Source organism: Notechis scutatus, chromosome 1 (genome assembly GCF_049901735.1).
Source record: "Notechis scutatus isolate UNSWTSFEM ecotype Mainland chromosome 1, rNotScu1.2, whole genome shotgun sequence".
NCBI classification, from domain to species: Eukaryota; Metazoa; Chordata; class Lepidosauria; order Squamata; family Elapidae; genus Notechis; species Notechis scutatus.
This window is the reverse complement of record NC_142009.1, coordinates 271,012,300-271,026,232: the sequence shown is the minus strand read 5'-3', so window position 1 is coordinate 271,026,232 and position 13,933 is coordinate 271,012,300. Positions and strand designations below refer to the sequence as shown.

General features: G+C 35.2%; 1 protein-coding gene across 34 annotated transcripts in view; it reads right to left on the bottom strand.

The window, feature by feature from the left end:
• GPHN (gephyrin) overlaps window positions 1-13,933 on the bottom strand; it is a 241,640-nt gene that overhangs the window by 81,340 nt on the left and 146,367 nt on the right. For 27 of the 34 annotated variants that reach the window (XM_026671163.2, XM_026671164.2, XM_087951539.1 and 24 more), the window contains 3 exons: window positions 11,165-11,231; window positions 5,457-5,729; window positions 3,670-3,777 (listed from right to left, as the gene is read on the bottom strand). In XM_026671163.2, the coding sequence (XP_026526948.1) occupies window positions 3,670-3,777; window positions 5,457-5,729; window positions 11,165-11,231 (448 nt within the window). The remainder of the gene's footprint in view (window positions 1-3,669; window positions 3,778-5,456; window positions 5,730-11,164; window positions 11,232-13,933) is intronic. The other 7 variants (XM_026671166.2, XM_087951549.1, XM_026671165.2 and 4 more) reach the window with 1 other exon arrangement.

The following is a 13,933-nucleotide window of genomic DNA, read 5'->3' as shown; positions in this document are numbered from 1 at the left end:
TATATCCAAAAACCAAAACCTGCCCTATAAATTACAACTGATAATTAGCCTTATTTCGGCAAAATTAGTCATTTCATGTTTTTCTCTGTTTCTGCTTCAAAAAGAAACCTTAACACCAATTGATCTTGTTATTTTTCTCCTCTCAAGGCTCAGTGTCATCAATTTCGTTTCTTCTGTTACAGGTAAATTATAATACATGCTTCTCCCCAGTGATCCAAAGTTCTTCAAAAACTTGAAGATATAAATGTTCAAGAACCTTCTTTATTATTGAATTATTCTAATATTAAATACACATAGAGTACAAGAAAAACCTATCCAGGGAAAGAAGTTCATGTAAATGTATTTGAAGTCTTAAAACTAGAAAAAAAAAAATTGAACAGTATTTTGTTCACACACATTTTTGAATGCTAAGTGGACTGAGGTCAGTAACTTTTAAATCAAAGAACATGCAGTATTTTTTGAAATGTAAAATTAAAGAAATTTTGAAAGATCTATAGACTTTTTTCCTATTTGCGATAAATAAATTCTGTCTAAATAATAAAAGTTTGAAATTTGTCTCTTTAAAAGAGGGAAAATTTCCATTTGTACTTTTTCATGTTAAGAGATTCCCAAGTAGACCAGGCAGGAAACTTAAGTAGATGAGCTAATTCTACTTTATTGTAGATTAACAGAAACTTGCAAGTCTGATACTACAAATCTTCCATAGTCTCTTTTATAGTTTGAATAGTTAGAGAAGTTCCTTTCAGAGTTGCTTCCTCCGCCCATTACATAACTGCAGGCTATGTCTTCTTGTATCTGATTATTCCCTAGGCAGCTATTCTCCATCTCCCAAGGTCATATGCACATACCATTAAAGAGACTTTGAACGTAAATAAAAATGGCTTCTTTAATGCTTTAAGAAATCATATTAAAAATCAGCACTAATGAGTAATTTCCTTAAAGCCTCCACATCTTTTTTTAGGTTGTCTTGGAAGCTTGCAAAAAGATACAACTGCTTTAAGTAAAGCTGGATTTATGTTCCTATGCATTTTTGAAGCACTTTTTGAATAATTTCTGAAGCATGCCCAATTCTAATATTTAATTCTCAAAGTGCTGTGCCATTTTGGGATTTAGAGATAAATTACATAGACAGAGAAAATATAACTCCATCAAGAACGTACAATAAAGCATAATTTTGTTTTATATTTATTTCAGAAATTACTTTTTAAAAAGTTTCACAAATACACTGCTTCTTGATGTAAGAAAATAGGAAAAGTCTAATTTTATTTAAGTGCAGTTCTATTATAGTTCTTTTCTCTATATTAGTATTTCAAGAAAGATTAATAGAAATATATTGATAACATAAAAGATATTCTGATGAAATAAACATATGGTGCTACAACTACCAGTGCATATTTAACAGTGATTCTATAACAGTATGGTATTTCTTTTCTAATAATCTTTTCAATGCCTGCTGAAGATATAAAAGATATAAAATAGAGAGGCTGAGAAAAAATTGAGTGCTTGTTTATGGTTAAAAGCAAGCTTTTCTTTAAGCATAAAACCTAGGAGTGTGATTAAATATACCTAAACAAATATCCTTCATCTAAACAATCACAGATATGTCATGAGGAAAAAAATCCCTTTCATCTTTCCAATCCAACCTGAGCAAGGATTGAAAAAACAACAGGCTTAGTGCATTTCATTTGCATTTGTAAGAAACACAGCTCTTCAGTGTTCAATCTGGATGTTTCCTTCTGCCAGGTCAAAGTTCAATGAAGGCTAGGATACATGGAGAAGGGAATGAAAATAAGGGGACAGACAGAAGGAAATAATGAGCAAAAGATAGTATAACAATCCAAGAAAATTGCAGGCTGAAGTAAATAGGAAAGAGAGATCTTAAGATATTTGTAAGTTGATGGAAGCAAGAGAAGGGTTCAAAAACAGGAGGTGGAAACAAGGCAGGAGAAAAAGAGTAGGGGAAATGATACATAGACTAAAGCAGTGGTCCCCAACCTTTTTTATGCCCCGGCCCGGTACCGGCATCAGCTGGGCGCCGCGGCCCGGTACCGGCATCAGCTGGGCGCCGCCATCTTGTTTTGATGAAAAAGTGCTTCCAGTGAGCTCACTGGAAGCACTTTTTCATCAAAACAAGATGAGCGCCATGCGCTTCAGTGAGCTTTTCCGGGTAGAAATGGCTTTCTCCCGGAAAAGCTCACCGAGCCTAGCGCCGCCATCTTGTTTTGATGAAAAAGTGCTTCCAGTGAGCTGTCTACCCGGAAAAGCTCACCGGAAGCACTTTTTCATCAAAACAAGATGGCGGCGCCCAACAAACCAGCGGCCCGGTAGGATTTGTTCCATGGACCAGTACCGGTCCGCGGACCGGTGGTTGGGGACCCCTGGACTAAAGGAAGAGGAAAACCATTCTATGTGGACTTTTTATTGCTTATAGTTCACAATTTCTTAACTAACAAAATAAATTCATTATACATGGGTATGTTCACAGATTTTTAGGATGATGACAAAATGATCAGCTATAACAATAGGAGTGGAACAACAGGTTTTTAAAAACTAATAAGGCTTATTTTAGCCTTGTATTTTACAAAAAAAGGAAACTGGGGCTATAAACCCATTTGTTTGCTGAATCAGCATTTATATAAAAGAAAATATTTTTTGTTATAATGAGAATTATTCCAGCTAATGTTATTCATATGGATGTACAAGTAAAATCTGTCTTTTTTGTTGTGAAAGAACTGTGTTTCAATTCCCATTCCTCCAATAATAAGTTAGGCTACTATAAGGAAATGGAAAGACCACTTCCCACAGGACTGTCTTTCCTTTATCCACCTATATTTTGCAAGGAACTGGGAAAGGGCCTTTTTTCTGAATTGTAAAAAGGGGAAGGTGAAAAGAACATACATATACCCGTCCCAGCATGGCTCTTCTCCAACTAGAAGCTGTCTATCTATAACAACAGTAATGCACACATGAATATTCTAGCAGCTTATAGGAAAAAAATTAGAGAGGCAAGCTTACTCGTGATAATTTTATTCAGCTAAGGATCTTTTACTGATACTCATAATCATAGCTTTCTAATGCTGGCAAATATTGTTTTTCAGAATTAGAATGAGGTTATCATTCAGATTCTAATTATAATACAGCAGAAGATTTGATACTTGACCAATTTAGAAGGGGGCAAGGCAATTTAAATATTATCTCTGTAGTTTTCATTTTGTGAGTAAAATAAAGTGTTCTTTTAAAGAGTATTGGAATATGATGAGCAAGTGTTTTAAAAAAATCAGCATTGGATAATCAGTAAAAGCATCTACCAGAAATATCTGCATATTATCCAAAGCCAAGTAATTTGAAAATCCATGCACCATGGCTCCTTTGAAGTACAGAAGAATATTTTAGTTTTATGGTAATAGAAATATGATGTCTAAAATTTCTGAGCAGTCTCCAGAGGCAATAAAATTTAAAATTAATACTTCACAGCTAAAATAAATGTTAATTATTATCTATTTCATAAAAATTGACAGAATGGAAATTTAAAACCTGTTTGCTTGGAGAGCAACACAATATGTCATTGGGAATAAAGAAAATAACTGTAGCTCCTTGTAACATACAACGAGAAGGCAAGCAATCTGACTGAAGATATTTGTGCGAAACATTCTGGTAGGTGTGTCTTACCGGTTCTCCTGCACTGTCTGATGAGTGAGAGGGATAACAGATGAGACCAGGAATGGGATGTTCACCTTTTGCCATGATAACAGCAGAACTGGTATAGGATGGATGCTTCTAATGTACAATACATAATAACCATGAATGCAATGGCAGGAAAATAAGAAGCTAAACAAGCAAAATGGCATAGAGGGGCCGAGGGGGAAAACAGGTGGCACCTAAATGCAATATATTTAAATGAGCACAGTTTAGTTCTCAGGTATTTTCTGTTTTTAATTAGATTCTCATATACTATTAACCAATTCACCTCGGATATTAATAAAAGAAAGGACACATTTAAATGAGCAGAGTTTAGTTCTCAGGTGTTTTCTGCTTTTAATTAGATTCCCATATACTACTAACCAATTCACCTTGGATATTAAGGAAAGAATGTACACATGTGTACTCCCTGGTCCCAATCAGTTTTTTCCTGTTACAGAGTAAAGATAAATGCTGATTTCTTTGTGATATCCCTTCGAGTAAAAAGCCCCAACTAGAGGGACCCACAGTCAAATCCACATCCAAGCAAGAAGGTTACTAGGTGAATTAGGGTGACAGGGCAGATTTTCTTAGACCTAGCTACTTTACTAGAAAGTTGTGGAATAAATATGGGAATACTTCCCTCTCCACCAGCATAATGTCTATAGCTCTTATGGGAAATTATTACATATAAATATACAAAATGGAAACTAATACAGGTTCACGAGAAATTTTCAGACTTCTGTGCAATGTCCAGGAATAAACTGAATTTTTTCAATCACTTATTTATAGCATTTTATTGGAAATATGTTTGCTATCCTAAAAACAAGTATACCTGAATTTTCCTTGCCTGAAAGTGTAGAAGAACTGTCTAGAACACTGGAATTAGCCTGGGGAGAGCATGATGTCAAATACTATTATGAACTATAAATAAATATTTAGCTTCTACTGTTGTCAATTGATTGGTTTCGTTATATTAACATTTGACTAAATAATTTAAATTGGACATAAGGGTTTTAGTATTCATAAAGTGAGCTATAACAGACATGGCCCAAACTACAATTCTGAATTTGGTTACTGGAAATAAATCACTTGAAACTTAGCTGGGATAGATTTCCAAAAAATATACACAACATTTAATATTTTTTAATTGAAGCTTGCCATTATGAAGTTTGAGCAGCGCTCTCAAAATTTATTGCAAATTTTGCAAAAGCAGCAGCATTTTTTTGGTAAATAGATAATTAACTTGAGGGTTTGGTACTCTACAAGATTTCTGCTGCACGATTTCCAGAAAATGATGATAAATGAACTAATGCTAAAAAAAAACCAATTTCTACATAATTGGTATTTGAACAAGACAATGACAACACTCATAACAATCTTTTATATACCTAGAGCATATTCTCTCATCTTTCTCCTTTCTTGCAATCCTATAAACCTACTGAAATGCCATACTGTGTGATTATGGGAACATGGAAATGGCATTCAATGTGGCATAAACATTTCAAATGGGAAAAAAAACGAGCAGCAATTGAGAATCTTACTTCCCCTTTTGACAGATGCATAATTGAGTATCTTTATAATTCATTTTAAAAACTGAAGGAAGCATAATATATGCGGAAAAATATGACTAAATATCTAGAAATGTTATTGTTGTAGCTACCAAGTGAAATAAATAAATAAATAAATAAGCTTCACTCTTGATTGATCTCTTTCTATATACAGAAAATACCTGAGATAGAAACTTATGTGCTCCTTTTTATAGAACCTCAACTCACCTTTGCTGCAATGGCTGCAGCAGTTATATGCGAAGAGGAACTATCCTCTGTTGAAGCAACTCCACTGTCTTTTTTCTCTTCCTCCTCTTCCTCACACTGTACACCTTTGTCTTCTGTCTGCTTGTGAGGGCTGATGGTTGGAGGAGGAGAAAGAGGTGGTGGTGGTGAAGGTAGATCTTCAAGTTCATCATGAACTTCTTTTACTTTTACAATGGCATCCCGTAAAAGATCAATGGCATGAGGTAGGGCTGGTAGTATAAATTGAAAGCATTCCTGCACATAATGAGAAAAATGACAGTGAAAATTTACCTAGTATATATTGAGCAATTATAATATTAAAATTGAATAAAGTTCTAAATTAGTATACTTTTGATGTATTTTGGTACCTTTAATGGAAAATTTTGAATTTACTAATGTTGTTCTTTTTTAAACTCTATAATATCTAGGATTTCCTTTTCTTCCTTTTTTTAGCATACTTTATATGGCTTGCAAAATAATAATTAAAGTGTTTTAGATGAAGTAAATGTTGCAAAAAGTTAAATAATATCCCATTTATTATTTAAATAGCATTAAATAATGTAAATTATTTTGCTTTGTAGTTCATTTTTTAAAATATTCGTTCTTAGTATTTTTAGTATCCATATTAGGAAAGATAAATGAACATGTTAATTTTCTGATTCCTGAACCATCTTTCCTCCTGGATTCATTTTGATGTTGTAGTGAATAAATCTGACAAAAAGTCTGTTATTAGAATTTCTTGGTTTCGTCATTCCACATATTAAACACTTGGAATCCCTGAAATTATTGCAGAAAGTTGTCAAGAAAAATCTAGATAAAGAAGTACTACTGTCAGCAGTTCAAGGGAGTTGAAATTATCTTCCAGTGAAATTCTAAAAGATGACTGCCAACCTTTATTGAGCATAGATTTATACAGGACAGAATAGTACTGTGAACACCATGATTTATATTATTTGCTTTTAAAATTTAATATTTATTGACAGACATATTAAACCAATTAGTTTAACCTGGCTTAAAGGACAATGAAACATTTATTTCATCATTACTGTGATAGGGGACTAAAAAACTAAAAGTAGCCTGCTGTAGTTGTATTAAAGTCTATAGTTGCTAAAATTTTAGGCTGATCAGCTTTAAATATTTGTAATTCTAATATAGCACTCTCAATTCTTCATTGGTGACATTTTTGTTGGTTAGCACGTATCATTTTTAAAAATTCCTTCCCCTCCCTTCCTTGGTAGTGAATATATCAATTATCACCACCACCAACCCACCGCTTCCACAAGTCAAGCTGCGCAAGGGCTCATGCACCAGCTAGCTGCACACACAGCCTGTTTTGAACAGGCCAGGGTAATGGTCCATGACCCAGAGGTTGGGGGTCCCTGATATAGAGTATTGCTTGAACTAAAGGAAGAAATGAGGAAATCTTTGCCATTGTTTGCCAATGTACAGGTTCCATTTCATGGAACAAATTCCTCTAATAGTCACCAGCCATCCATGAAGTTGACACCATCCAAAGTCTAGTTATCAAGAAAATATATGTCTAAATTTGAAAATTACATATACTTTCTATACAAATAAAGATAAATTAAATGTTAGTACAGCCTTACCTCATATAAGGAAAGTTTTATTCACCAAATATTGACAACAAATTGTTAGGGTTTTGTTAGGAATATAAGACACCTAACAGGTATTTGGGTTAGAAATATAGATAAACATTTTAGTACTATATCTTTAAGGGAATGCAAGAGCATGCAATTGGGTGTGGTTTCTCAAACAGCCATAAGATGGAGCCAGAAACCTGGGTTGTTTAGTCTTAGTCTCAGAAGAGAGTGTGCCTGAGTGTATCTCTGTTTCCTTCTGTTGGAAAGTATTGCCGTTGCTCCATTTCTTCTAATTGACTGATATTACTGGATTTAATGTAAGTCAGATACTGAACTGTTTTTGACACTGGAATTTGATATTTGGATTATCCCTGGATGAAAACTGACTGATTTTACCTGTGAATGACTTTGGACTGCTTATTTTGGACTTTGCTTAAACCTTTCTGGAAGTAAAAACCTACATTTACTGTACAGTGTATCTGTGTACTGTGTGTGTATTATTCAAACACTTCTCTCAAATACGTCTCCCTGTATGCGCTCATTCTAACGGGGAATTACCTCAACAGGTTTCTAAGAGTAAAATTGCTTCAAATCTGACTTTGGCTTGCTAACTCACAATATCTAAGAATGTCTAAATCTTTTTAGCCATACAAACACTGAAAAATTGTTGGTGTAAATTGTAACTATGAAGTAAATATTATCCAATCTACTGAGCTTACAATTTTGTGATTTTCTAACTCCACTCAGTTTCACAGCATTAATTGTGCAGGTTGTGTACCCTCAAAGAAAAATAGGAGAAGCACAATAAGTGCAACAAATTTATTTATTTATTTATCTATATATAAGAGTATAAATAGCTACTTCCTCAGAACAAACAAAATAATCTAGCCCTACCTATATGCATGCTATTGTCTCGTCCATTTTGTATCATCCTATCTGTTCCCCCAATTATATCCTGGATATGAGGAATAAACTTTAACTTTTTTCTTCTAAAACATTATAAAAATATTTACATTCAGTTAGAAACTTTATGCTGCAGTGTAATCCTATAAATACTGACAGCTTTTAAAACAAAAATCCTACTGTTTTGTATTATTTGAAATATTTATAATGCTTTTCATGATAGACAAGTATTTACACCAAAAACACAGAAAGTTTTCTTGACACTATTTAAATACTAAAAAATCAGTATCTATGCAGATTCAAGTTTTAGATTAGAGACACACTTTACTTTTTATGTTCAACTTTCTGTTTTGGTATTCTTAAAATTTGTCTATTTAAGTGAATCCATATATGCTATCAGGATGAAATTCCTTGAACAATTAACAATGTTAAGGGTATAGTTATACTTATTTTAAAAATAAGTATTAATCACTTTTAAATTAATCAATTAACCAGAAACCGCCTGCATAACATGTGGGTTTGGGAGGCTGGCTATTATTGTTTGATAGTTAAATATATACTTATTCATTGCTTATTCATTTTGTTAGAATACACAGGTATGAAAAAGATAGATTACAGAAAATTATTGTACAAATTCTTTAGTTCTAAAAAATATTTGTATTGCAAGAACTGCATTTAGATGTCATATTCTCTAATAGTCCAAATTATAGTTCATAGCTGAATTGGTTCTAAGTCTAAGATGATTCTAGAGAAACAGGGAACAATGATTCCTTCTGTCTGAGCTGGTGTTTAAAAAGTAAATAGCTATGTTTGAAAGCCCCCCATTAGCATTATTATTCTCAGTCTAAGTATCCGGGTTCCCAACAGATATAGAAAACTCAAAATGGCTAATGATGTACTGCATACTCTATTCTATTCTTATGTGCTCAATTTAATGTAAGTTTGTAAAACCAATTTACTGACATATGTGATCTGGCAAACTATGTTTTGAGTAATCTTTTAAACAGGGGTTGAAAATTATATTAAAATCCTGGTATGTAATCCAATTTTGGAGACATCACCCAAATAATTGTTTGCCAATTTTGACTTCACAACAAAGCAGAAGCTGCTCAGCTAAATATGGTTTATGAAAAGAATGAGATACTTATATGTTATGGTAATGGTTTAAGGAGGTTTGAATGCATTCAGTGCTTTCATTTTAAATAATGAATGTCATATTATGTTAAAATATATAGAATAGAATAGAATAGAATAGAATAGAATAGAATAGAATAGAATAGAATAGAATAGAATTCTTTATTGGTCAAGTGTGATTGGACACACAAGGAATTTGGTGTAAATGCTCTCAGTGTACATAAAAGAAAAGATACATTCGTCAAGAGTCAAGAATCATAAGGTACAATACTTAATAATAGTCATAGGGTACAATCATACTAGGAAACAGTCAATATAAATCGTAAGGATACAAACGACTAAGTTACAGTCATTCAATCACAAGTGGGAGGGGATGGTGATAAGAAGTGATGAGATTAACAGTAATAGTAGTGCAGACTTCATAAATAGTTGGACAGTGTTGGAGGAAATAATTTGTTTAGCAGAGTGATGGCGTTTGGGAAAAAATGTCCTTGTGTCTAGTTTTATTTTATTTATTTATTTTTTTTTATTTATTTATTTTTATTTTTCAATCGCTTACAAGATAATAGGTATAAGTATATACATAGTTATGAATATATGAAATGGGTACATATAAGAAAAATAAAAGAAAAAATAGGACAGGGACGGTAGGCACATTGGTGCGCTTATGCACACCCCCTACAGACCTCTTAAGAAAGGGGTGAGGTCAATAGTAAATGGTCTAAGGTTAAAGTTTTTGGGGTTTGGGGAAGAAACCACAGAGGCAGGTAGAGTGTTCCAGACATTGACCACTCTGTTGCTGAAGTCGTATTTCCAGCAATCAAGTTTGGTGCGATTAACCTTGAGTTTGTATCTATTGTGTGCTCATGTGTTGTTGTTGATTTTCTAGGTCTAGAATTTCAAGTCTGGTAGCATAAGGTAGTCTACAATGAGTAGAGGAGTGGAGAATTCTTCTTGTGAAATATTTCTGGACTTTCTCAACTGTGCTAATATCAGATACGTAATGTGGGTTCCAGACTGATGAGTATAGTTGTTCTGGTGTGCAGTGCTCTACATCGTTGTTTTGAGGGAAGGAGTTGAGACAGTTTATGTCTGGGATGTGAGGCGTCTGTAAATATTTTCACAGCCCTCTTTTTGACTTGTGTAGTATACAGGTCCTCAATGGAAGGCAGGTTGGTAGTAATTGTTTTTTCTGCAGTCCTAATTATCCTCTGAAGTCTGTGTCTGTCCTGTTGGGTTGCAGAACCAAATCAGGACAGACACAAACTTCAGAGGATATACTTTGCTAACATTAATTCAAAATGGAAGTGAAAGGAACGATTACTAATTAATTAGAGTTTAAAACCTCAAAATGCAAATACTTTCATTTAATAAGTGGAAGCGATGGTTCAGCAAGTAAAGACTGAGTTTGTCTGACAGGCTGAGTTCAAGACCCAAGAATTGCAAAATAGGGCGAGCTCCCATTCCTTTCCTTAGTTCCTGCCCATCTAGCAGTTTGAAAGCTTGCAAATGTGGGCAGATTAATGGGTACCATTTTGGTGGGAAGGTAACAGCATTTTGAGCGCCTTTGTCATATAGCCATGCTGGCCAGATGACTGCGGAAAATGTCTTCAGACAATGCTGGCTCCCTTGGCCAAGAAAAAGAGATGAGTACTACACCCTAGAATCAGACACGACTGGACAGGGAAACCTTCACCTTAATAAGTGAAAATAGGATATTGAAGGTTTTACAGATTTTAATCCTAAAAATGAGATCCAGTGTGGTATATGGATAAAGTGCTGGATTACTACTGAGAAATTCAGGTTTGAGTTCATCCTCAGCAATGAAAGCTCCCTGGCCTTTGAGCCAGTCATTTTTTTCCTTATCTCAACGATCTCACAGAGTTTTGTGGGGAACAATAAATGGAAGGAGTGCCTTGATCTCCTGAATGAAAGGTATTAATTAAAATAATGCTCATTTTTCCTGCTAATTACACAACATTTTATTATTTATGGAAGTAAATGTTATGATCATTAAAATATCTTTAGTTCCTCATGAAAAACATTGCTTACCTGTGATCCTTTCTTGCTACCTGGAAGGTTAATTATGAGAGTTTTCCCTCTGATTCCACACACAGGTCTGGGGGAGGGGGGAGAAGAGAAAAAGAGAGGAGAGAGATGAGTACTAAGTTACAGGAAATTAACAATTGTTTTTAATAAAACATAATTTTTACCCAAAAAGGTAGTCTTTAAAGACTTCAAAAAGATGAAATCTTAGCATTCATTCAGTGGAAAAGAAGCTTTCTTAGAAATAGAGTTGATTAAAGAAACCTTCATGAGTTTTACTTAGCTAATCAATGAAATATTAATGCCTTTTCACATATATGCATACAGGTAGTCTGGATTTATGACCATTCTTTTAATGACAGTTCTAAGTTTTGACAGTGCTGAAAAAAGTAACTTATGACCCATCCTCAAACTTACAAAAGTTGCAACAATATAGTCATATGATTGTAATTCAGGTACTTGGCAACTGGCTTGCACTTATGATGATTAGAGCATTTTGCTGTCACATGAACACACTTTTTGTAGGCTTCATGGGAACATTAGCTGTGATACTAAGACAGTTTTGTTCTTTGCTTTAATATTTTATTTCATTGTTGACATATATTGCTTTTATTTTTGGGGGGGCTTAGCCACCTAGAGTTTAAGATGTGCAGCCATTTAAATGCTTTAAAGAAAGACCTAAATAAGCTCATTTCAATAGGCTTATTGTTGCTCAATGATGTTAGAGCTGCTTATATCCGCTGTCCATCCCTGAATATTGGTATTTTCCCTAAAACTCTCATTAAGTGAAAAAGATTGAAAGTGGATATGAATGATCAACTGATTTTCAGGCCACTCTTATCAGAACTAATTCAGAACAGCTTTCATATCTATTTGTGTACATAATATTAAAAACTACAAGTCTAAAATACAAATAACTGTGTGTTTTACAAATACAATGCAATAAATGCAATAATATATATGTTTGTACATATTTTACTAATACAAAGTACAATGCCAGAGATAAATAACATTTTACATTAATTGATTAAACTCCATACTAATGGAGGAAACATCTCACAACTTTCCACCTTTCAAAGCCTCCTGAAAATGTCAGGTTTTGATAGCAGTTGTGAAACCCAACAAATTATGGACTATCTGGATCTCAGGGTTAATATATTAAGCAATTGAAAAGGTCACCATCAAGTTGTCTCCTACAATTGCATTTGAATAACTTACTGCTAAATTGTAATTCCTAGTACATATTTATATACTAAAACAGAATTCCAGCACTCTTGTGGAGTCTGTTTTCTGATTGGTGTAACTTGAAGGGCTGACAATATGACACAAGAATCATATAAAGTGTAATCTTAATTAAACTTGTTTAATGTCAGTGTCATATTATGAAAATACTATTTACTTTCTAGAAGGATAGCAAAGTTGATTTACTGTTATGCCAAGAAGAGCCTTTCCCCTCCTTGTATATCACTACAGTCCACCCTAGACATTTAAACAACCTTACCATTGGATTTAGTGTTGCTTACAGAAAATCTACCATGCATTATCACCTATAGACTATATAAACACAAAAACAGGAACTAGAGCCAACAACAAATCCAGTTCCCAAGTCTGTCTCTAAAATAATGACAACAATATTAACCACAAGTGCAATTAATTCAGCTTGATTATTTTCCAATGTGATCTATGTCTATCCAGCCGCCCCTTTTGTTGTCCTTTTGTGTACTATATAGGAAAACAAACAAACCTGATCCAAAAGAATAAATATTTACAATTATAATAGAATGAAGGAAATAATCAGCAATATAAGTCAGTCTATTAGTGATCTTGTAGAACAAAAAATATTTCAAGGATAAAATTCTGAACTACAACTTACCAACTTATCAATTCTATATACGTGAGACTAACTGGAACAGTGGTCGCCAACTGGTGGGCCGTGAGAAAATTTTGGTGGGCCGCAGTGCACCCGTGCCTGCAACATGGTGATACAGGGGGCGGATGGACTGATGCATGGGGGGGAGGGAGGGTAGCACATGGGAGATCATGGCATCGGAGCCCTTCCCAGGTGTTCCCTGGCCTGCATGGGGGTGGGGGGAAAGGAGCCTCTGAACTGGTGCTGGGTGGTGGGAATCTGATGTCCGGAGGCCAATGAGCCACGTGCTGAAGACTAGATGGCTGGCAGGGAGGTAGGGCAATCCTGAAGTTTCCCTAGCAAACCCATGTCGTGGCTGCTGCCTCCTGCCTCAGTGCATCGAGGAGGCCAAGCAGCAGCAGGAAGAGGGCGGACCTCCTGAGCCACAGGAAGTGGCTGCCAGCGGTGCCCTGAGGTGAAGATGTTGCAAGGGGGAGGATTGACCCCTTCCCTCAGGAGCTTCTCTTCCTCCTGCTAAAAGCACTCATATGCCCAGTGGGAAGGAGGAGGCTTGGCGGGTGCCAGAGGGGTGATGAGTGCTTTGCGTGTGAGTCTTCTGGAAAGGAGGAAAAGAAGCTCCTGAGGGGAAATCGCGCCCTCCCCTTGCAGGCCAGAGAACACCCAGGAAGGGCTCCGATGCTGCGATCTCTTGCATGCATCAGTCCATCCGCTGCCGGTATCACCCCTGTTGCCCCACCTCCCACCCACCCACCTGGTCTTCAGCACATGGCTCGTCGGCCTCTGGACATCAGATTCCCACCACTCAGTACCAGTTCAGAGGTTCCTTTCCCCCCACCCCTGGGGACAGAGAAAGAGGGAGAAAGAGAGAGAGGGAGGAGGGAAAGAGAGAGAGAGAAAGAGAAAAA